General features: G+C 47.9%; 1 protein-coding gene across 8 annotated transcripts in view; it reads left to right on the plus strand.

Annotated features, from left to right (window-relative positions):
• The window catches only part of cep112 (centrosomal protein 112), a 94,739-nt gene that overhangs the window by 3,696 nt on the left and 66,096 nt on the right, over positions 1-24,947 (plus strand). For 5 of the 8 annotated variants that reach the window (XM_027006744.3, XM_081710723.1, XM_081710724.1 and 2 more), the window contains exons 5-12: positions 4,146-4,236; positions 5,182-5,259; positions 7,997-8,044; positions 8,158-8,235; positions 14,748-14,834; positions 21,535-21,634; positions 22,216-22,334; positions 22,686-22,829. In XM_027006744.3, coding sequence (XP_026862545.2) covers positions 4,146-4,236; positions 5,182-5,259; positions 7,997-8,044; positions 8,158-8,235; positions 14,748-14,834; positions 21,535-21,634; positions 22,216-22,334; positions 22,686-22,829 — 745 coding nt within the window. The remainder of the gene's footprint in view (positions 1-4,145; positions 4,237-5,181; positions 5,260-7,996; positions 8,045-8,157; positions 8,236-14,747; positions 14,835-21,534; positions 21,635-22,215; positions 22,335-22,685; positions 22,830-24,947) is intronic. The other 3 variants (XM_081710725.1, XM_027006745.3, XM_081710722.1) reach the window with 2 other exon arrangements.

Below are 24,947 nucleotides of genomic sequence, written 5' to 3' on the forward strand. Positions count from 1 at the left end.
AGCACTGTGCGATACAGAGATTCCTTCCTTTCGCAGTGGGAAACTATGGGAAGGATCTTGTTCTCGGCACTGGACATTTGGCCTTGCCATACAACGTTTAACTTTCAGAATGCGGCCTCTCAGCTATAGCACACAGACCAAAGATCACTGGCCTAGCCACACTTGGAAACTATGTGGGCTGGGGGTGTAAAAGCCGGGAGCCCATTTGTATATGATCATTAAAGGCGTTCAGATCACAGGCCGGAGAAGACTTTTATGTGATGTGCTCGTTTCGATTGGATGAAAAGGGCTGAGCTCGCCGGCGGCTCTGTGATGTGGGCCAAGCTCGCAGGCTGCGCTGTGATGTGGCCACGTTTGATCTCCATCACTTGCTGTTGGTCAGGTGGTGGTGATGCACATTATCATTAACAGGGTCATATTAAACCAATGTTCCACAGTACACTATGCAATTTTTAAAATATGAGTTACATTAAATAAAGTTTACCCTGCTCTAAAAACTTTGCTTATTGATATGATCCATAGTCCAAACTTCGCTATATGCTGCTTATTTGTCTAGAAACTGTCAGCCTGCTTCACCACTGGCATTAGGTCTGCTCCTTATACAGCACTAGAGCAAGGTGGCAGCTCTTCTCCTTTTTTTTCTTGATAAAGATTGCAAAACAGCCTTTAAATCAGTAAGCCAGAGCTCCTGGCTGAACGAGTCTGTGCAAGTTGTCTTAAAAGATTCTCAGAAAGGGAGAATATTGACTGAGAACTCCCCTCGGTCAATATTTGTGTTAGTTACTATATACTAACAAGAAGGTGGATTCCAGAACCTGTGAGCAACTTGTAGTTCCAGAGAAATTCCAAATAATCTTTGCACTTACCTCAGCATCTTGTCTTGCCAGCTCTGTTTCTGGCCACCAGGTGGGGCTCTTTGCTTGCCTGTAGCGCTACGGTAGCAGGTCCTTCCATGGGAAACGACCAGACTGCAATTAGGTGTAGGGTTTTAGGTCAGCCAGGCTGCAGTTAGGTGTAGGGTTTTAGGTCAGCCAGCGCTGTGTTGGCAAAGCCTACATGTTTGTTTCAGCCTCTGACTTGTGATGTTAATTAAGGAGCAGGTCATGTTCCTTACGGCTGTTTGAGTTTTGCGCGTTGTTGAGAGCTCTTTGAGTGGGTACGGGTGCACCCATGGGCTTGGACTTGCACTCATCCCCTGCCCCCTCACTCCCCTGGAGGAGGTGTGCTAAACGCAAGCCTTGGGTAATTGTGGTAATTCAACTTTCTTTTTTGAACCCCCCCTCCCACACCCCTTTCTGCCTTTCATCCTTTGCTTTTTCGTTGTTTTTCTTTCTTTCTACTTCTTCTTTTCTCTGTATCTCTTTTAACCTTCATTCCACTTGGCTTTCTGGGTCCAGAGTGAGTGCATGAGAACTCAGATGCTAACTATTGCCAAGTGTGACAGCAGCAGAAATGGTGGCTAAGGTTTCAGTCAAACAGAGGGGTGTCCACTCAGCGCTTGCCTCCAGATGTTCGACCTGTGAAAGGGCGGGGGGTTCCAAATGGGGAGTCAACATCTGTTTCCTCTCGGAGGACTGGGAGATGCAGTCTGGGGCCAGTAACAACACCTGGAGATGAGGAGGCTTTAATCAGACTGCCGGGCTACACCACATCTCTCCTGCCCAGACCACCAGGCTGTACCGTGTCTCGGATACAGCCAAAGCTTCTAGGCTGCACCCTCTCTGTATGGCCCGGGCTGCACTGCCACTCTCTACAGCCCAGACGGCTGGGCTGCACCGTGTGTCTCTGGCCCAGACCACTGAGCTGCACCGTGTCTCTGCTGCCCAGTCCTGGCTCTCTGAGTCTTTTGATCTGCAGGGCCCCATGAACATTTCATTCAATTATCCCAGTCCACCTGTTAACGGCTAACCACCAATCACCATTATTGGCCCTCTTCTGCTGGCTCAAAGGAGACTGAGTGGGGGAGGGGGTGTGTGTGTCATGAGGGTGGGAGAGTGAGTGAGTGAGTGAGTGGGAGAGAAAGTATGTGTAGGATTGAGTCTGTGCGTGTGTGTTATGAGGGGGAGAGAGAGAGTGAGTGTTTGTGAGAGAAAGTATGTGTCGGAGTGAGACTGTGTGTGTCATGAGGGTGGGGGAGAGAGAGAGAGAGTGAGTGTGTGTGTGTGAGAGAGAAAGTATGTGTAGGAGTTAGTGTGTGTGTGTCATGAGGGTGAGAGAGAGTGAGTGTGTCGGAGAGAAAGTATATGTAGGAGTGAGACTGTGTGTGTCGTGCATTCATGCTGGTTCATGCCTACATATGGACAGTTTTCTAAAGATCTGGCTTTGTAAATAACATTGGGATTATCTTTGTGAATAACACTGTAAATAACAAAGACATTTCGGGCTTTGTTATACACATTTTGAGCAGGTTTGATCTTTTTTTTTTAAATTTCCTGTTGATTTCATTTTCTACCCTTTTTATATGTAGCCAAAAAAATCATTTTAAATATCATGTACATTTTATTTATATATATATATATAAGATTCCTCACTAGTGGGGGTGGAGGGCACCCTCTTTGGGGTGGTGTTGTGTAAGAAGGCGGTAAGGCTATGACTACCAACAGCCAGATGGGAGTTCACAGGCCATGAGCTGGTTGGAGAACTGCAGTCCTTAATGAAGCCACAGCTCACTAGTCCTCAGGGCCTCTGCATTCACTGAATATTAACTCTTGTTAGCTAGGAAAAGGCCATGGACAGTAAGGCTTTTCTGGAGGTGAACGGAATGTCCTTCATACTCCCCCTGTTTGGCAGTCCTTAGAGCTATGTCCGCTCTTTCCACAGGAAAAATAAAAGATTGGCTGTGGTGGCTTAGACGTTGTGTGGGTCAAGTGCAGCCTCTGAAGAATTTTGCCTAGTTTCAGATTTCTTTTGTCTACTCTTGCAGCTGTTCCAAGAAGTGATCCAAGTTTTGGACACTGTTCCAAACGATCCAAGTTGAGCTGCACCTCAGTATGTTTGGACCCTTTAGCTGCACCTCAGTATGTTTGGACCCTTTAGCTGCACCTCAGTATGTTTGGACCCTTTAGCTGCACCTCAGTATGTTTGGACCCTTTAGCTGCACCTCAGTATGTTTGGACACTTTAGGTGCACCTCAGTATGTTTGGACACTTTAGGTGCCTGTTGAGTTCTTCAGTAGAGACACTGGGCATGACATAAGGTGGAGGTTGGGAGGATGTTGCAGTTTGATGTGGATATTATAAAAGGGCTGGAGTTGGTTCTGAAGCCTGGGCCTCACCTTGCAACTGGATCAGTGCTTCACAGCTGTGGTTGTGTGCAGACTCGCAATAAGATCCATTCAGCATCATTCATTCATTCAGTCACTGGAAGGTAGCTGAGTCCAGGGAGGTTCACAGGTCATCCCCTCACTTTTTGAATGTGTTGTCCAAGGTCTAATTAGGACATCCTGAATACATTCTGAGAGAGAAATTTTAAACCCAAGAAAAGAACCACAAAAATGGTATGTTGTTTGGGGTTTTTTTTGTGCTTGGGAAGGGCTTGCCTTGTTTGGTCATCAAATTCTACTCCCTCTTGTTGACTTGTCTAACGGGATTATTTTAATTAAGTTGAAGTTGGTGTTAAACATTTATAATTAGCTTGTATACATGCTCTTAATTAGCCTCTGATGCGAATTCGTCATGCCTGTCAAAACCAGCAGTGTTGCCTTAAACAAAGTCTCACTGTTGCATGTGGTTGAGCTGACAAACTGGAATGAATCTGTTGGAAAAGTAATCATTAAAAAACAATGCAGCAGGTGCGCTCAAATGCACAGTGAAATGCGCTTCACATGTTGGTCTTCTCTGTAGGCCTGTAAACGGGAAGGCCTGCTGGCATGTGCATGCCAGCAAAGTAAACAGACGTAGCCTGGTGGAATAAGCATGTGGAAGGCAGGGATCGATTTAGAGGGATATCTGTAACGCTGCTGGTTTAAGCGGAGGCGAAGATGAGGAGGAGGATGAAGCCTCCAGCTGCTCGGTCAGCTGGCCGCTCTCTTGTGAGCTGTGCAGATGTTTGGAAGACTTGATTTCCAGAAAAATATGAGAAATATGATTTCCACTCTGTGGAAGGGAGGGGAAACCTGGTACATTTGCCTTCTTGGTCTGTTGCAGGAGGAGGAATCGGTTCAGTGACGAGTCTCCAACCAGACCCTTATCCTCTAGTCCCCTCAGACCCAGACAAGCTACCACGGAGGATAAGATGGTAAGCACTCCCTCTAAAGGTCCTGATATGAAATGAACCCCATCAAACCAAATGTTAAAACTAGCACATGGTTACTGACCCCAAATCTGAGATTATTCATTTAGAAGCCTCTTTGTATTGACTGGGTTTGAATCTTAAACCCTGTCTGTGTCTGAACTCCGCACACATTTTTATCATTCTTCAGGAGTACTGACGTGTTTTTTCCCCACACTGTTGGATCACAGGCTTTTAATCCAGCTGGGGTTTCTGTTCTTGCTCCTTTCTGTGTACTGTGATGCTGGGCTGTACTGGCTTTAGCTCACTTGGTGGCCTTCTCCTCTCTTCTCTTCTCCTCCTCTCTCCTCTTCTCTCTTCTCTTCTCTTCCTCTCCTCCTCTTCCTCTTCTCTTCTCTTCTCTTCTCTTCTCTTCTCTTCTCTTCTCTTCTCTTCTCTTCTCTTCTCTTCTCTTCTCTTCTCTTCCTCTCCTCTCTTAGCACAAATTACTTTGAGCAGTGTGCAAATGCTTTAACAGCATAGATCTTAATTAGAAATTTTCTTCCATGGTGTGGAGCGACCAACCTATAGGCCTCCATCCAGACAGCTCAAGCGGAGTTTAAGACGTCTGCGGATTTGTAGCAGAAAGCTAGCCTGTAAACCTCGGGGTCTACCACTCCCGAAGGTGGTCTCTGGTCACCACATCACTTACACGAGTGAACACAGCACATTGCTGAAGCACTGTACATCCGAGCAGTGTGTGCTGATCACTTCTCACAAAACATTTTTCTTTTTTTATTCAAACAAGTTGTGTGATGGTTGTTAGAGGAGTGGGGCTGAGGCAGTGTTTCCCAGGCATTCTACAGGTGGTTGGAGTGAAGAGTGAAGCAAGGGCCATGCCGTGATCGTGCCTTCAGGACCGAATCAGCCTCGCCGTTATTGAAACTGTAATGTTGTCTCCCTCCCTCTCAGGATGGGCGACGCAGGCCGCAGCCCAACTCCTCTGACGACAGTGACCTAGAGGTGCGCCTCAACAGCTGGAACCTTGGGGTAATGTGCCACGCCCTCATCCTGGGCCACGCCCACTCCCTCCCTTTGCCTTGTGGACCTAGAGTTGATTGGTGCTTCCACCATTCATTTGGTTTTAAAGCCATTTTCTCAGAACACTGGTGTCAAGGCAGGCGTAATCTAAGGCTGTATCGTGCTCCGACGTGAAGCTTCCGCACGTAGCTGCTCAAGCCTGGAGACTGTGTGGTAACAGGCTGGCCACCTATGGAAGCCTCGTCTGGGAGCCTCTCTCAAGCTGCACAGGGTGACCAGGGCCAGTGTGTTTAACACTGGGAAAGTAATATAAGATCTGATTTTGCATCAGCCTTGCCCTGTCTGCACCAGCAGGTTTAGCAGCAGTATTAACCGGAGGTACTGCACTTTTAGTAGATTATTATAACGTATGAACAGTGGTGAGTTTTTTGTCTTAGCAGATAGCTTATAATTGTATTACATTAGCAATCTAAACAGCTTGTTCCCGGAATGTTTGACCTCTGTATTGTTGAGCGTTCTGTGTGTTTGGCCTGTCCTGGACACCTGGAATTACACACATTACACAATCTGGGGTGAAGTTCACTGATGTGCCCGGTCCCGGAAGGTTGGGGGTTCCCAGGTTCAGAGTCAGCTTAGGAAGTGTGTCCTAACACACCACCTTCTACAACACACCCCGTATTTAAGTGTGTTAGGACACACTTACATACAGGGTGTGTTGTACAAGGTGTCCTAACACACCACCTTAGACAAAACACACCCTGTATGTGTGTCCTAATGCACCACCTCAACACACACCCCGTGTGTAAGTGTGTCCTAACACACACGCTGTAGATGGGGTGGAGATGGAGCAGCGATGGTACCCCCTGCTCTTGCCAGCCAGGAGGCATGTTCTGCTGGTACAGCACTTGCCAAGCAGACGGTTTAGTCTGCTTTTCTCCCAGTGGCTTTCAGGCTGCTCGCCAGGGAGGGATTTACATTGTGTGCTGACAAGGCCAGAGCTGAACTTCACACGGCCCCCTCCACCACATGCAAGAGCGGTGTGGCTTTGTGTGTAAATGCTGGTTGATGCTAAACTCAGCACAGGCTGGTGAAGTAGGGCTCATTACAGACTTACAGAGCGAGCTCCTGAGAGAGGCAATGCCCTCTTAACCAGGGTTTTCAATTAACAGTTGGGGCGCTTTATGGACAGAGAGACTAGTTTTTTGATTCTCAGATTTATTTTCTAGATGTTGGAAACAGTCAGCAGGCTTCTGAAGTCTCTTTCACCCCTAACAGACAGCTTTTCTTTATCCTCTCTATCAATATCTGTGTGTCTCCTTGGTGAGCTGTAGTTTTGCTTGGATGACTTTACAAAACGAATTTATCCTCCTTAGTATGTGCACCCTTCCTTGCAGTCTAATCAAAGCACCCAGAATTGGGAGGTGTGTCCGTGTTTGGGGGGTGCATGTGTGCGTATGTGTGTCCTGTCCTGGCCCTCCCTGATTATTGGTCCTGTTGACAAAAGCCAAAATACAAAAGGAAGTTTTTTTTTTTTTGTTTTTGTTTTTTTTGTTTTTTTTTTTTAAAGGTAAGTGAAGTAAAGGTTTAAAAAAGAAACGGAAGCAGTTTGGATGCAGACAATGCTTTGAAATGACCTGTGGTATTTTAAACATACTGAGTTAGGAAAGAGCGTGCATTAAAATGGCATCCTTTGAAGTCTGCCGACATTGATAAATAGAGAGGTAGGAGTGTGTAGAAGGGTTGGACGGTGAAGATGTGTTGCCAGGAGTGGAGGAGTGTGTAGAAGGGTTACAGGGTGGGAGGTGTCTTGCCAGGAGTGGAGGAGTGTGTAGAAGGGTTACAGGGTGGGAGGTGTCTTGCCAGGAGTGGAGGAGTGTGTAGAAGGGTTACAGGGTGGGAGGTGTCTTGCCAGGAGTGGAGGAGTGTGTAGAAGGGTTACAGGGTGGGAGGTGTCTTGCCAGGAGTGGAGGAGTGTGTAGAAGGGTTACAGGGTGGGAGGTGTCTTGCCAGGAGTGGAGGAGTGTGTAGAAGGGTTACAGGGTGGGAGGTGTCTTGCCAGGAGTGGAGGAGTGTGTAGAAGGGTTACAGGGTGGGAGGTGTCTTGCCAGGAGTGGAGGAGTGTGTAGAAGGGTTACAGGGTGGGAGGTGTCTTGCCAGGAGTGGAGGAGTGTGTAGAAGGGTTACAGGGTGGGAGGTGTCTTGCCAGGAGTGGAGGAGTGTGTAGAAGGGTTACAGGGTGGGAGGTGTCTTGCCAGGAGTGGAGGAGTGTGTAGAAGGGTTACAGGGTGGGAGGTGTCTTGCCAGGAGGGATAGGAGTGTGTAGAAGGGTTACAGGGTGGGAGGTGTCTTGCCAGGAGGGATAGGAGTGTGTAGAAGGGTTACAGGGTGGGAGGTGTCTTGCCAGGAGGGATAGGAGTGTGTAGAAGGGTTACAGGGTGGGAGGTGTCTTGCCAGGAGGGATAGGAGTATGTAGAAGGGTTGGAGGGTGGGAGGTGTCTTGCCAGGAGGGATGGGAGTGTGTAGAAGGGTTGGAGGGTGGGAGGTGTCTTGCCAGGAGGGATGGGAGTGTGTAGAAGGGTTGGAGGGTGGGAGGTGTCTTGCCAGGAGGGATGGGAGTGTGTAGAAGGGTTGGAGGGTGGGAGGTGTCTTGCCAGGAGGGATGGGAGTGTGTAGAAGGGTTGGAGGGTGGGAGGTGTCTTGCCAGGAGGGAGTGTTAAGATCTTGTCCTACTGCTTCATTTTTGCAGATCGAGAACCCCAGGTATTTACGGCAAAGCCCTATTGCCCTGTCTCCGGTGAGTGTCAACACTCCCAGCACACGGGGGCAGAAAGAGAGCTCGCTTTGATCCTCTCCATTAAGCTTGATTCATGGCTCTCTCTCTCCCTCCCTTCTCTGTCTTTAATATAGATATATCCCAAATCAGGCCTGGGAAAAAACAGTGTCCTTCCCGAGGAGCAAGTCCCAGTTTTCAATCCCGATAAGGAGGTAGGCACCACTAAAACCTCTGACTCACTGTCCTCCTTCCAGAATGCTTGTTGAGCGTGTTGTAATCATGGAGTTTATGTGAGGATTTCTTTTGGACAGCCACACTCACTTTGTACTGGGTCCTGTAACACTGCCTTCTCTGAACAATGCCGCTCTGAACTTGTTGGGGTTTGTCAGATGGCACGGGTTCCTAGCGCTGAACCAAATGCCAGATGGTAGTCCGTTTCTTTTAATATGTATTCTGGACATCCTAAGCGCTAAAAGGAAGCTTGGCTGATAACTCCGCACACCTTCCACAAATCCCATCCCCGCCCCTGGAGGTTTTTTTTTTTGTTGTTGTTGTTTTTTTTGTGCTTGTTTGAGACACTCATCCCATTTTTTTCCCCTCTTACATTGGCTTAAGCTGAAAATCTCACAGAGGCAGCTTCTCTTTGATGTCGCCCTTACGTCTGGTTCTGTTAAGTATGAAAATGGGCATAACATTGCCTAATCAACCCCCTCTTCTCGCTTTCAACTGGATCCGGATGAGTCACCAAGCAGCCTTTGACCCGCCAAAATTCACTAGCCCCTTTTCCCGTTTACCGCAAAGCCAAGTGCTTCGGCATTCCTTAATTCTCCAGACGGGCTCTTCAGAGATGTATGCTGCTTTCTATGGGCCTGAAGAGGGCATACGGGAACCACTGGGTAATCTTCCTCTCTCTTCCTTTGTCCTGCTGTACATAAATCTTTGCTTTTGGTTCGGCATGGCGATTTGACAGGGGGCGAGATCACGGGCCCACCAGCGAGGTGAGCATACGGAGCTGTAAGTTAGCCGAGGCGCGGGCTAGTTAGATACCTCGTGGCCCTCCTCTTAAGCTCGGGGAAGGGCCCTACAGAAAGGCCGGAAAAGTGAGTGAAAGAAGCCACTGGACTTCATGAGAGGAAATGGTGCATGACTTGGCTTTTACTGCACGTGATTGAAATGGCAGCAATGTATGGGGGTGAGAGGGTGGGGTTACTGAGCTACACACACTTTCCTGTGCTCATCTCTCCTCCCTGTCCTGCCAAAAGACCTCTCGACAGATTTATTCTGCTTCCCCTGTGCTTTTCCAGTTTATTTTGCCCTTTAAGAGGGAAAAAACCTGTGCTCATTCTTTCCCTTTCTTCTTTGTCTCATTCCCATTCCCTCTCACTCACATTCTCACTCTCCCATTCCCCCTCACTCACATTCCTATTCCCTCTCACTCACATTCACTCTCCCATTCCCTCTCACATTCTCACTCTCCCATTCCCTCTCACTCACTCTCCCATTCCCCCGCTCACATTCTTTCACTGATCCATTCTGTTACTTTCATGTTCTTTCTCTTGTATTCTCTTACTCTGTTGCACTCTTTCTCACTCATTCTCTACACATTCTTTTCACTTACCCATTCTGTTACTCTCTCTCTCTATTGCATTCTTTCATACACTGTTGAGTTCTCTCTCTCGCTCTGTCTCTCTCATCCACTTCCTCACATTCTCATATTAAAGCAGCTTGGTTAGCAGGTGCTTGTGCACTTTCTTTCCTTGTGCAGACAGTGTAGCCGTGCAGTAGGCTGACACTGTGTGTCTGATGAGTCTGTGGTGCAGGTGGAGTGGGATGCATGTGGTCAGGGCTTCTCATCCGGGACTCCCCTCCAAGCCAGCCTCCACCCCCCCGGGAGGACTGCCGCACAACGCCTGCGCCACCTGCCCAGGCTGGTGTAGTCCCACCATGTCGGATCCCACCTGCTGCTCACTAACGGACACAGCAGAGAAAACTAGCACGAGCGTGCACGGCTGAAGCATTTTGTTAGAGCTGATTTGCTCAGCCAGACTGACTGCACTTTGCATGTCTGTCCACCAGGGGGAGACACTTGTGAGCAGCTTGTTCAGGTGCTCACACGGGTGTTGTAGGAGTGTGTGGACTACCACCTCCTCCTCATCAGCACTCTGCCAGCACCCCCTCAGATTCCACTTTGCTTCCTCAGGCCACAGCAGGGGACACGTGGGAGTTGTTAAAATAACAGTATCATATAATTATAATCATGTTTGCATTATTTAATATTCTAGTCATTCCATTGGAGCAACTCTAAGGTCATAATTTTCACGAACTGCTCACTAGCACTTTGGCTTGCTGGTGGTGATAACAGTGAGCAAAGCACATGGAAATAATTCAGCTGATAATGAGACGGTATCATCTGAAGTCAGCAAGCTGAAGGCTCGCGGCACAGACAGAGCCGTGCATGAGCCACACAGTTCTAATATCTGATTGGTTGGTGGTTGGGTGGTGATTATTGTGTAAAATCAGAGGCAGAGCTTACACGTAAGGCTCACGTAAGAGTGCTCAGTGATTGTGGCCATATCTTCTGTTTTGCCTGCTTGCCTTGCTTGGTGTAAGAAGCGATCATGCGTTCACACTCTCTGGCAGGTCAGGATATACATTTCTAGCCTGGTCTCAAAGAGAGGTGGTTAGTCGGAAGTGTGGATGACATCATTCCTACCGCTTGCTCTAAACGCTGTAGGGAAATGATCTTTTTAGCTGGTTCCAACAATGTTTACTTAAAAACTAGAAGATGAATTGTGCAATACCCCACTTTGCTGCCCATCATGGAAAAGAATCGTTAGTTGATTGGATCATTGACTTACTAGCTATACTATCCAGTTTTCCTGAGTCATAAATGATACCTCTGCTCTGTAGTTTTGAGTCTCTCAGACAAAACTTTGGCCTGTGTCACAATTTCTTGCATCTTCCACAGTGCCATTAATTATCTTACACAAAAACAGCACTATAGGATGGCAGGTACTTGTGACCAGTTAAACATGTCAACTGTACTTGTTCCTGTGATTGGCCAGTGTCCAAAGCTCCAGTGTGCTCGTCACGTTAGGTCTCCTCTAAAAGTGCTTGCCTGTTATGGCTAACCAGGTCAGCTGTACATACCAGGAGTGGGACTTATGGGAGTTTGTTTATTTAAGTATCTGTAGCGATTAAGTCCAGAAAATAGGTGTCCGTTCTCCTTGTAGAGGAACCAATGGTATTGAAAATTAGCTGGTTGAATCGCCTTACGCTCATTCACCTGCCGCTGTGCGTCAGTGGAACAGCTAGCAGTCAACAGCTCCATCCAAGCACTAGTGACGCCAGAGGCAAACACATTGACAGCTGAAACCTGTGGACACAGCCTTGAACCATATCCGTGAGGCCACTGGTCCATCCTCTCTCACACGTGGACGGGTGGAGTCGAGCTTAGATTCTTCCACTTAAATCTTTCTACATCTTAAATCTTTTGAACTGGATTCTTTAAACGTATCCTTTAATCCAAGCCACCTGGCTTATATACATTTGTAAAGGATAAAGTTTACAGGGTTTCTGTATGTTTGCCATCTGCCCAATGATACTAGGGGTGCCAGTTATCATGGTGCACGCTAACGAACGTCAGTTATCATGGTGCGTAATAACTGGCAGTAGTTGGTTAAGTCCTGCTTGCCACATTGACCCAATAATCTGCTTCATTGGAAATGTTTGTTAATAAAGTTCAGATGTAGTTGTAGCCCAACTGCATGTGACTTGTTTGGGTTGCATATAATCTAGGTTAGCTTTATAGGTCAGTGAAGGCACTGGATAGAGCAAGGCTAAAGGTCAAACTTGTCATAGTGTGACACTTGTCCTCATGTCATATGTTGCTGTGAAACATAACACGTACTGGGATTTAGCCATCGAGAATTGGAGGATTTGATTATTTGAGATACTTCAAGTTGTTCCTATGCAACGAACACTTCCAAGCTTCATCATCATTATCCCACCTATGAGGTGGTAATACTTAAGAACTGATTATTGTCTTTGAAGATTATTTTCTTTGAACTGTTTGTACTTGCCCTTCAGTGTGGTTTAACAGTTCAGATTGTAGAAATTAGAACATGGCTCTTATGCCAGGCTGTTAACTAATGTGGAATATCTTAATAGTCCAAGCCTTTCTATATTATCTAGATAGTATTAAAATATATTAGGTATTAAGAGGAACGGCACATAGTCTTTGATAAGATTCATATTACAGCATGTAATTCATATTGCAACGTGTACTCCCGAATAGTGCATCATGTTCAGATTGCAGATATTGCCCACACACGCATCAATATCTGTCTATCCCCATTTCTGAGATAGCAGAGATGTCATGTTACAACTATCAAATGGATAAACTGTTGAGTGGGAGACTGTCAGCCCTCTGTGTCTTCCTATGTGTACAAACTCCCCAAGGAAATATCTGGATGCTGGGTCAAGCAAAGATAACAGCAATATCGGTCTCTCTCTCCTTTCTCTGTGTCGCTTTCTTTGGCTCTTTCTTCTTGTGTCTCTCTTTCACTTTCTCACATTCTCCATCAAATTCTCTCTCTCTCTCTGACTCTCTCTCTCTGACTCTCTGCTGCTTGTACCCCCTCCACCATCTCAGATAGGCTTGGCTTCACTAGCAGCCCGTAGGCATGGGGACATTGCCGTGAATAATCTCAGCAGAGTCCAGGCTTGGTGGCTCCGTTTGACTCAGCAGTAAAGAAGTCTTTGTTTACAGTGAGTGTTAAAAGGCACATGCTCATGTTGGGTTGCCACATCCACGATCCCTCACCTCACGTCTGTTAAGAATTCATATTTTTACTAGTTCTAGAGAATTGAGCTGCTTTAATGGCAGTGGCTAATGTTTAGGGGTGTGAACTGCGCACGAGTGGTGGGTTCCTCAACTGTTCTTGTACATATCTTCTTTCCAAAGAGGCATGACGCAGAAGCAAACCAGACCGTTCAGTCAGCTCACTTGTCTGGAGTGGTTTTCAAAAAAGTTATAAAACGAGCAGAAAGAGTCTTTTTGGTTTGGCCTGTTTTTTTTACATCCCCCTAAGCCTGCTGGATCCTCTTCAGTTTTGAAGTGTAAATATAAAGCAACATCTTGAGGATACGACGATGTAGGTTGTTTTTGACAATTCTGAACTACTTGCTCGAGTAAACCGAGCGACTGTTCACAAGGGCTGATGTTGGAGGATGTAAGTCAACCTTGTTTAATCCATGTGAGATTGACCTCAGTGTGTGTTCCTGTAGAGGCTCTCTGTGATTGAGGACTTCCCATTGTCAGTCTGTTAGCTTAAAGGACCAGCTTACTGTATTTCAGTATGGCATCACCAAGTATGTTAATGCTGGGGGCTGGTTTGTTATTCTGCTATATGTTTATAGCTTCAGCACTCATGGCTATCCTGTAATGAGAGTGAGTTGGACTGCTGAGGCTTGAACCACAGTTCAACCCACTCGAGCTCCATGAATATTTGTACGCTATCCCACTGACTGGTTACTGAGCCAATATAGAAAAATTGCTTAACCTTCCCGTTAAGTACTGCACAGTATTTGCGGGGTTAACGCTGTTTTTATACCTCATGCATTCACTGATTTATCAGTGAATATGGCTGTCGTAGCAGTCAGTGGCCTATGTGATCTTATCTGATGTGTAGGGACAGTGCAAGGTGATGGTGTCAGTCCCCACAGGACTTTAACCCTCACCTGAGTGCTCACGCATCTGCACCCATCTCAGAGAGGGAGGGAGAGGGGGTGATGGTCAGACTACACACCCAATATGGTCTTTGTTGTATTTATGTTGTGCTGTGGGCTCGACATCCGGGGTCAGCCCGGGGCCGGGAGGGCGCTGTTCTGAAGCACTGCAGCGGCTAGATCAAAAGTGCACCCCTCCTCCGTCCAAAAGCAGGGCAAAGATGCATCAGGAATGCCTGGCAGCCATGTTGTTAAGACAGGACAGGGGTGTGTGGGTGTGTGTGGCTGTGTGTAGGTGTGTGGGAGGGAGGGAGAGCACGAGAGAGAGAGAACTCCACCCAGTGATGGTTAATAGCACCTAAATGAAAGTAAGTGTGTGTGGGTGTGTGAGAGTGTGATATGAGAGAGGGCACACACCTCGCCTAGTATCCCAAATACGTGTGGGTTTGACAGGCAGAAAGTGCTGCAGGCTGAGACTGTGCTCCAACTTGTCTCCGAAAGCTGCTGAACTTTTGATCCCAGAAATCTTGAACTGCGATGAAAAGGCCCGGCATGGCAGAGCTGAGAGGAATCTAATTACTGCTCACTGACACCTCCTCTCCTCTCCAGGTTACCTGAGCGCCACACAGAAACACTGTTCCAGCTGGGCATGCTGCTTCAGCCCCTCTCGAGACTACTGAGCTCTCACTTTAAACAAAGAGCACACCCACACCCACACATGGCCGTAGGTCCCTCACTCTGCGCAGATCCAGCACAGGCTGCCTGCGTCCGTGCCTGACACTTGCTGCATCTGTGGTTGCACTGAGGGGGCTGAGCCCCCTCCTTCCCTGTTTTACTGGAACGCCACGTTCTGCCAAACTTGGTCTCTGACCAGGATGGAAGCACTTGGCCACCAGCGTGAGATGTGACCAGAAACAGACTGGTCCCGGGTGGAGGCGTCGCCCCGTCCCCATGCAACTCACCCTGACTCCTGAGTTCTTCTCTTTCTTCTCAGATCGAAATGAGGACCAAAGTTCTGGAGGCCAAACACCAAGAGGAGAAGCTGAAACTGCAGCAGAGACATGACGCTGATGTTCAGAAGGTGTGTTCTGCCCTGAGACTTTCTCCTCTGTGTAACCCCTCCCCTGGCTCCAGCCTAATGCGCCTTGCTCAGCACCCAATCCCCCGCCCCTGAGTGTGTGATTACAGTGGAAAAGCACCATAATTAGACACTGGTTACAAACGATCCATGTCCAATCCAATTTACATAACGCACCCGAGCTCGCATAATGGCTTTGAATGCTAAATAAAATGCAAGGTTTTTTTTTTTTTCCCTCTCATATCTGTCTAACAGTGAGGATATTTTAATTAGCTTCCTCATGAATAATGGATGAGTTTAGTGGTCATTGTCTGTCAGAGCAGGTGATGAGATGGGGAGAGAGAGAGAGAGAGAGAGGGATGCAGGGGACAGAGACAAGGAGAGGAAAATCACTAATTTAAAGTATGCTTGTGAAAATGGTGCCAGTTATGTGCAAAATAATAGCAGTGTGTTTAAAAGTGAGAAAAAGCTCAACCCTCATAATAGCATTTATTTCCATACACACAAAGGCACTGGGAGCACTGCATATTCACTTCCAAATGAAAACATGAACGAAATAAATTCAACTGAAAATGAAGAAAAAAGAATAATGGGCTGTTAAAAAATAGCAGTGTCTTCATTTTCATTTACAAACTCGAATATTTACAGTATAAACTGAAAGTTGTTTACAGATTTAGCTTTTCTGTTGATCACTGAACTAATATTTTAGTTGTGTAACCTTTTATTTCTGATAACTTCTTTATTTCTGTGTGGCATGGAGTCAACTAACATCTGATACCTGCAAACAGATATTCCATCCCAAGCTGACTGGACTACATTCCACAGTTCTTCAGCATTCTTGGGTTTTGCATCAAAAACACCATTTTTGATGTCACTCCACAAATTCTCAATCGGATTGAGGTCTGGGGATTGGGCTGGCCACTTCATAACATCAATCTTGTTGGTCTGGAACCAGAATGTTGCCCACTTGCTGGAGTGTTTGGGGTTGTTGTCCTACTGAAAAACCCATTTCAAGGGCATTTCTTCTTCAGCATAAGGCAACATGACCTCTTCCAGTATTCTGATATATTCAAACTGGTCCATGGCGCCTGGAATGCAATAAACGGGTCCGACTCCAAAGTATGAGAAACATCCCCAAACCATTATGCTTGCACCTCCATGTTTTACAGTCTTCACAGTGTACTGTGGCTTGAATTCAGTGTTTATGGGTCATCTCTCAAACTGTCTGTGAACTTTAGACCCAATAAGAACAATCTTGCTCTCGTCTGTCCATAGAATGTTGCGCCACTTCTCTTTAGGCCAGTCAATGTGTTCTTTGGCAGACCTTTTTAACACGTCTTTTTTTCAGCAATGGTACTTTACAAGGGTTTCTTGCAAATAGTTTGGCTTCACGTAGGAGTCTTCTGATTGTTGCAGTACTCAGAGGTAACTGAAGATCTTCTTTGATTCCCCTGGAGCTGATCATTGGATGCTTCTTTGCCATTCTTGTTATTCTATGATCTACGCGGATGGTTGTATTTCTTTTCCTACCACGTGTTTCGGGTTTTGTTTGCCATTTTAAAGTATTTGAGATCGTTTTAGGTGAGCAGCCGATTATTTTCTGCACTTCTTTATACATTTTCCCCTCTCCGGTCAACTTCTTGATCAAAGTTCTTTCGCCTTCAGTACAATGTCTGGAATTACCCATTTTACACACTGAGCAAGGGCTAAAATCAGCAGGTACAACATTTGCTGCCCTCCTTCTTTAAATAAGGGCCATAATTGACACCTGTTTCTTCATGGAATAAATTCTCACTAATTGAACTCCACGCTGCTATTAATTTGAACACACCCCTTTCATTAAATGAAGCAATTATACCCAATTAGCAGCACGCATGTCATGACTGTTGATTCTGTTGGTTGCCCATTACCTGACTACACCTAGTCATGAATTTTTTTTCCCATGTATTATCGTTTCTGCCAAAATCACTAATTAAATACATTAGTGATGTTAGACTGCTATTATTTTGTACATAACTGTATCTCCAAATTTCTAGCACCAAGAAATGTTTTCTGAATCTCAGCAGCATTCTCATATCTTACAACATATCTGATAATATCGCTGTGTGTCAGAGCTGTGGAGGCTGACTTTCTAACCTTTTAACCTTGTTTCTTTCCATGAATGATATTGGAACATAAATTCACTGAGGTTACAGCCTGGATGTCTCAGTGAACTATGTGGCCCATATGCCACTAAGTGTTAGCTTCAGAGTCCCCGCTTTAGCCAGGGGTTCAGAGCCGTGGGCAGCTTAGCACCTCTTCATATCAGACATGCCCTAAAAGCCTGAAATTGCCGTCCCTAAAAGCAGCACTTCTGAGTGGGCCTGCTCAGTCAGTTCAATCCCCCCCATCTCTCTCTCTCTCTCTCTCTCTCTCTCTCTCTCTCTCTCTCTCTCACTTACCCATGTGCAGCCGAAATGCACTCTTTAAGGAGACGCTTGCAAAATTGTGTCTGCCCCTAAATGTTCCATGAACTTCTCTTTACCCTGCCCCCATCCAGCCCCCGCCCGTCGCCCTACTCTTGCCCGGGGGGCTTTCATCTCGCGCGGGCGGGCCGACGAGCTTAGCCACAGAGTGCACTTCTGATGAACAAAAAGCAGGACAAATAGTCGCCTGATGGGCACCATGACTTCTAACCAGAGGAAATAATAATAACTTTTAAGGGAGGCTTTTAAAAAAAATCAGAAGTCACCACTATTTGAGGGACAGAGCACCTCCCCAACACACACACACACACACGCGCGCGCATGCCACATGCTCTTTTGTTCATTCTCTCTTCAGCTAACACCCACCTTTATTAGGCTACAGGAGAATGAAAGGAGCCATGAAGCCTGCACCCCAGAAAGCACAGCTCAAATTAGGAGCTCCATTGCATTTCCCCCTTATTACAGCCACAACCCTTTGAAGACTATTTTGGTCTTCTGCCCTCATGGGCTTTGTGTAGGAACCTCCGTAGCTCTCCGTAGAAGCTGAGTATTAATTAGTTTCAGTGTTGCTTGTAATTTAGATGGTAATTGATTAAGATGTGTGCGTGGGTCCTTTAAGGGGAGGAGCGCTGCTGGGACCTGCTTTACATGTGTGCGCATCTCGCTCATCAAAGCCAATTTGGAGAGGATGTTAATATTTGCTCAGGTGCATCTTGCTCTGCTGCAAGGCCTCCGCCCTCATAATCACTACACATACCGCAGCAGCACACAAGGCCTCCGCCTTCATATTCACTACACATACAGCAGCAGCAGCACACAAGGCCTCCGCCCTCATAATCACTACACATACAGCAGCAGCACACAAGGCCTCCGCCCTCATAATCACTACACATGCCGCAGCAGCACTCAGGCCTCCGCCCTCATACTCACTACACATACAGCAGCAGCACACAGGCCTCCGCCCTCATACTCACTACACATACAGCAGCAGCACACAAGGCCTCCGCCTTCATAATCACTACACATACCGCAGCAGCACACAAGGCCTCCGCCCTCATACTCACTACACATACAGCAGCAGCACACAGGCCTCCGCCCTCATACTCACTACACATACAGCAGCAGCACACAGGCCTCCGCCTTCATAATCACTACACATACAGCAGCAGCAGCACACAAGGCCTCCGCCCTCATAATCACTGCACATACCGCAGCAGCACACAAGGCCTCCGCCCTCATAATCACTACACATACAGCAGCAGCACACAAGGCCTCCGCCTTCATAATCACTACACATACAACAGCAGCACACAGGCCTCCGCCCTCATACTCACTAGACATACAGCAGCAGCACACAGGCCTCCGCCTTCATAATCACTACACATACAACAGCAGCACACAAGGCCTCCGCCCTCATAATCACTGCACATACCGCAGCAGCACACAGGCCTCCGCCCTCATACTCACTAGACATACAACAGCAGCACACAAGGCCTCCGCCCTCATAATCACTGCACATACCGCAGCAGCACACAGGCCTCCGCCCTCATACTCACTAGACATACAGTAGCAGCAAACAAGGCCTCCGCCTTCATAATCACTACACATACAACAGCAGCACACAGGCCTCCGCCTTCATACTCACTACACATACAGTAGCAGCAAACAAGGCCTCCGCCCTCATAATCACTACACATGCCGCAGCAGCACACAAGGCCTCCGCCCTCATAATCACTGCACATACCGCAGCAGCACACAAGGCCTCCGCCCTCATACTCACTAGACATACAGCAGCAGCACACAGGCCTCCGCCTTTATACTCACTACACATACAACAGCAGCACACAGGCCTCCGCCTTTATGATCACTACACATACAACAGCAGCACACAGGCCTCCGCCTTTATACTCACTACACATATAGCAGCAGCACACAGGCCTCCGCCTTCATACTCACTACACATACAACAGCAGCACACAAGGCCTCTGCCCTCATACTCACTACACATACAACAGCAGCACACAGGCCTCCGCCTTCATACTCACTACACATACAACAGCAGCACACAAGGCCTCCGCCCTCATAATCACTACACATACCGCAGCAGCACACAGGCCTCCGCCTTCATACTCACTACACATACAACAGCAGCACACAAGGCCTCCGCCCTCATAATCACTACACATACCGCAGCAGCACACAGGCCTCCGCCTTCATACTCACTACACATACAACAGCAGCACACAAGGCCTCCGCCCTCATAATCACTACACATACCGCAGCAGCACACAGGCCTCCGCCCTCATACTCACTACACATACCGCAGCAGCACACAAGGCCTCCGCCTTCATACTCACTACACATACAGCAGCAGCACACAAGGCCTCCGCCTTCATACTCACTACACATACAGTAGCAGCAGCACACAGGCCTCCGCCTTCATACTCACTACACATACAGCAGCAGCACACAGGCCTCCGCCCTCATAATCACTACACATACAGCAGCAGCACACAGGCCTCCGCCTTCATACTCACTACACATACAGCAGCAGCACACAGGCCTCCGCCTTCATACTCACTACACATACCGCAGCAGCACACAGGCCTCCGCCTTCATAATCACTACACATACAGCAGCAGCACACAGGCCTCCGCCTTCATACTCACTACACATACAGCAGCAGCACACAGGCCTCCGCCTTCATACTCACTACACATACAGCAGCAGCACACAGGCCTCCGCCTTCATACTCACTACACATACCGCAGCAGCACACAGGCCTCCGCCCTCATAATCACTACACATACAGCAGCAGCACACAGGCCTCCGCCCTCATAATCACTACACATACCGCAGCAGCACACAGGCATCCATTTGAGCTTCCAGTTTCCTCCCACCCACTCACCATGCCGGCCATTGGGTCACTGTTCAGCCACCTTTGAACTCCTAGCCTGGTCTCCAGCACAGCCTGTGCATGGCCTGCCCATTAAAAGAGTGCTGCTGATTAGACCCACCCTCCCTCACCCTTCTGTGGCCTCACATAAAACACGCGTGTAGCTCACCACCACCCATACCCCACCCACACCACCAGCTCAATCGGATCGGATGCTGCTCCCTCCACACAAAAGCCAGTGCAGATCCAGGTCCCAGGCCATTCAGGCATTCTGGTCATGGAAGCATTTTTGCCCACCTAGTTTTCCTTTCCTCTGTTATTCCCATTGTTGGGATGACGGTGGCCCTGCTGTAATAGAATTTGAAAGGCTTGGCTTTGTAACATTTGTGCCACTCCTGTTTTAAGATTTCCAAACAGCTCCAGAGGGATTCTGTGTGCTGCTGCCATCAGGACTTCACTTTTGAGTAAAAGTAAAGACATCATAATTACAGTAATCTCTTTTGGAAAAAATCAGGACATTCCTCAGTGTTAGAGGCAGAGCAACGGAATCTAACTTCAGCACAGTCGTGTCTGTCACAGTCGTGTCATCTCAGTTTTAAGGCTTTTGCAGTCTGCGTTTCTTCACCCTCAAACAAATTTGTCAACTCCTTGGCTTAATCCAGCTGAAGGCAGGCGAGGGTCGTGGGTTTTGGCAGGGATCGGCCTCGCTCATCTTCCAAAGAGAGAGTAATGTAGGAAGATGAAGGGTTTGTTGTCTTCTGCTTTCAGCTTACGCCATCATTTCAGATTATGCACTTACTGAAAAGCCTGTACCAGGGCTAAGAAGCCAAAACAGCCTCTTACTCCCAGCACACATGCGCACACACACTCACTCACTGTAGTGCAGACTCTTCCCCCCCCGCGCCATTGAGCACACATACAAACATGAGCGCAGATACACACACACGCACACGAGCACAGATAGGCGCACACATACCAGCCTGTACGCCGGCTTGTTCAAAGCCACAGATCCCACAAGCCGCTGGAGAAAAATGCTGAGCTCCTCTTTGGTTATGGTCCTGAATAAGAATGTTAGCCTCTAATCTACAGCCAGCAGATCATTTCCAAGTCTGGACATGCCCGACTGGAGCCCAGTTGCCCCGTGCGTTTAGGACACTACCCTAGAGGGTCTAGAGTGTAGGGATCCCATCCTTACCCTGCCCTCGAATTGGCTCTGACGAAGCTGGCCCATTGGGACCCCGCTCAGAAAAACAAAGACGCACAGAGCAACCAGGATCTCCAGGGGCACGACTGGGCAGAGCTCTGAATGGTGTTTTCACCGCTGCCCTGTCTTGTCTTGTAGATTTTGGAGCGAAAGAACGGCGAGATCGAGGAGCTGAAGAGCTTGCACCGCACCAAGCAGAAAGAGGCGGACGAGGTGGTTCGTGCGCTGCAAAAGAAAGGTGAGATGCTTGGCCTCAGGCCTGGCTCACACACCTTCCCGGCCACCATACACCCACCCATATGATCCCTTAGTCTACCCTGAGCTGGGTGTGAATCTTGTGTGCACTGATAACTAGATCCTAGCACCTCCCTGTTGTTAATAGCAGCAGTGGGAAGTTTTAGGACTCATTCCCCTAAGCAACTATGTAGTAACTCCGACAAGAATTACACAGACACGCACGCACACACACACATGCACGTTCAGTGTTCTCAGTCTGTTTGGAAAGACTGAATATATGATCTCATGTTCTGTGTGTGATCTTTTTATGGTTTACAGACACCACAAGTGCACTGCTAGTCCATATGAGCCCTGCAGAACTAAACAACTGTGATACCAGATGCAGAAGTTTATTTCCTTTTACTTTGGCTAATCACATCCCGCGTTTTTAATCATATGCTCATTTGCTTACACTCTTTCTCAAATAAGACGAGGGTAGCTCTGAAATGCGAGGCCGTTAATGTGGCCGTCACCCTGAAAGGGAGAGACAGATACCTGGTGATTGTAGTGCTTATTTAGCCCTGCCCCCCCTCTGCTGCACAGTGCAAAGCTTGCTGCGTGAGTCCCAGGTCATCCGGCAGAGCAAAGAGGAGCAGATTGCCGAGTTGAAGAAAATGGCAGATCAAAGCGCGGACTCCCTCAAAAACGACTGGGAGAAGAAGGTACGGGCGCCGCCTCCTTGGAGGCCTTCTCTCTCCAGCAGCCTGCAGAGGAGCCCTTTAGAGACTTCCCAGGGCCTTGGAGATGCGTGGAGGAAGGTCAGCACACGCTCTGTCCCTCCGCAGCTGCGTGGAGGCCTTGCCTGGGAAGTCTTTCTTGCTTCGGAACTCCATGGTATTTTAAGATCAGTCACTCCCTTACAGGCAAGCTGCAGGTCCCCTGCTGTAGAGTTTCAGCTGCTGGCGAGGCCTTTAGCTACTGTGAGAACTGAGGGGGTGAAGGTGGGGTTCTCTGTGCGGGTGGAGGAGGGTGGTGGGCATGGCTCTGACGGGGTTGTCCCTCTTTTCGCCCAGCTGCACGCAGCAGTGACGCAGATGGAGCAGGAGAAGTTCGAGCTTCAGAAGAAGCACACGGACAACATCCAGGAGCTGCTGGAGGACACCACGCAACGGCTGGCCAAGATGGAGGCAGAGTACAGAGCCCAGCTGCAGGCCACCGTGAGTGAGATGCGGTGTAGCTCGCACCTCCGCACAGGCTCCTGGAGCTGGCCTCGGGTTCTCTTCACCGTCACGACGGTGTTGTCTGGCGCTTTGTCTCTGGTTACTGAGGCTCAGGATCCCCCGTTCCACCCCTCTCCCCTCCGTCTCTTCACCTTGGAAACGACCCCGAGGCCCAAAGGCCCTGGCGCTCGCGTGTCCCGAATGGGGCTGAAACAAAGCGCGCATTGTGGCTCTCTGATTGGAGCTGACCTGCCTGGGGGTGGGGGTGTGTCCAGTGTCTGCACTGTGTTTTGGGGACAGATGGGGACATTATCAGCCAGAAAAGAAAAGGGAAGTCGTCTCGCGGGATGTTTAATGAGTCTTCACATGTTATGAGTTAGGATTCGGTGTCCTTCGTGCAGGTGAGGTGGTGGTGGACTGGGCGTGCTCTGTCAGAGGGGTTGCATTTTCAGACGCTTCAAAAGCACACGGGGCCATGCAGAACACCGGCCTCTCTTTAATAATTAAACACAGCGTGTTTCCAGGCTGGGCCTCCGATGAAAAGGCCCTCTGTCGTTGGAAATTAGGTTCCGCCATTCTGTTGGTTTAGTCTGACCCCACCAAACCCTCCACCCCCACCCCACCCTGTGCACACACACACACACACACACACACCTCTCTTGTCCTGCTTCTCCCCGTGCTGTGCCGTTGTCAACATGTCAGGCGGAGGGAGCGGGCGTGTCCCGCACTCTCTCGTTTGATGTCTCTGCTACGGCCTTTTAAACCCTTTGTTCGACTTTGACCTCCCTGCACCATCCCTTGTCTTCCGTGTTCTGGCACCATCCCTGCTTCTTGAAGAAAAGCAGAAGCAGCTTTCCAAAGTGGACGCAGCATCATGTCAACCACGTTTCGTATATCGTCGTCCAAACAATAAGACGGATGTGTGTGGTGAAGCGGGCGTGGCACAAGCACAGGCTTCCAGCCTGGCTGCTGCTGTTGCTGCTCTGTGACACTCCCTGACCTGACCCCCCACCACCCCGCCAGTGTATGTTTGCTCCACAGCTAAATGAAGATTAATCGGGTTCAGACGGGGTTGTGTCACACCAAACGGCGATGGTTCTATCCACAGAGTAATGAGGGGGAGAAAAGAACAGACCACTGCAAGCGGTAATGAACGTATCCGTCGTCAGGCTTCACTCACATACATGATCAAGCCTTATAGTCATTTAATGAAGCTGCATATGAGGTCAGGATCAGAAGGAGCAATTCTGTCAAAAGCTCGGTTTCACCCCTGGATGCCTGTCGCAGATAAACTGAGATGAAAAACAGATAAAAAGTCTGAATTTCTACATGCTTTCCTGGAAGAACGTTTACTTGCTGGTTGTCACATGATATGTGAAGTGTTTTCATTCTTGTCAGATCTATCTTCAAACCTTGTTCAAAACACTACTCATTTGTTGGCAGCCAAGAAAGTACATGGAAAAATAAGTTACTTTGTTGATCAAAGCCTGCGATTGCCATTAAAATAAAAATGGACTCTGAGCGGGTAGCTAGCTATATGAAACTGCGTTACGCCATTTGATATAAAGAGAATGCTTCGTTCAAAAATATATTTAATAAATGATATCTAATAACCTTGATAAAATTTTGTGTGTTGGTAGACATGCTTTTGGGGTGGTTTTCTGGACTAAAATGATAGATGTGCAAGTCTCCTTTGTTAGCAGTATACTTGTACTTACAGTATATTGCTGTATGAATCATTCATTTCTATGTCCTTCTGCAAAGACCTTTGCAAAATATGAGTTCTTGTCGGAGAGTTTGTATTGAGAACAGATGTTTAGCTTATTTTCTTTCTGTTTGCCTCGTAAATATTCAGAGCACAACACTGGGCTTTGTGCAGGACACACACACACACACACACACACACAAACAATGTTCAGATCTCTAAATATAGGCTACCAACCCCACAAGCACACAAGGAAGATTTCACACTTTTATCTGCCTTCTTTTGAACTACCAGATCGAAACTAGAACTTTTGCTCTAGAGTAACGAAAGGAAAAATGAACCCATTAAAATGGTAAATGGTTATTTTATGTCCTCGTTTGCATGTTGAGGATTTGTCATATTTTGGCAAA

The sequence above is a fragment of the Electrophorus electricus genome, chromosome 3 (genome assembly GCF_041902795.1).
Source record: "Electrophorus electricus isolate QZ-2024a chromosome 3, ASM4190279v1, whole genome shotgun sequence".
In the NCBI taxonomy this organism is placed as follows: Eukaryota; Metazoa; Chordata; class Actinopteri; order Gymnotiformes; family Gymnotidae; genus Electrophorus; species Electrophorus electricus.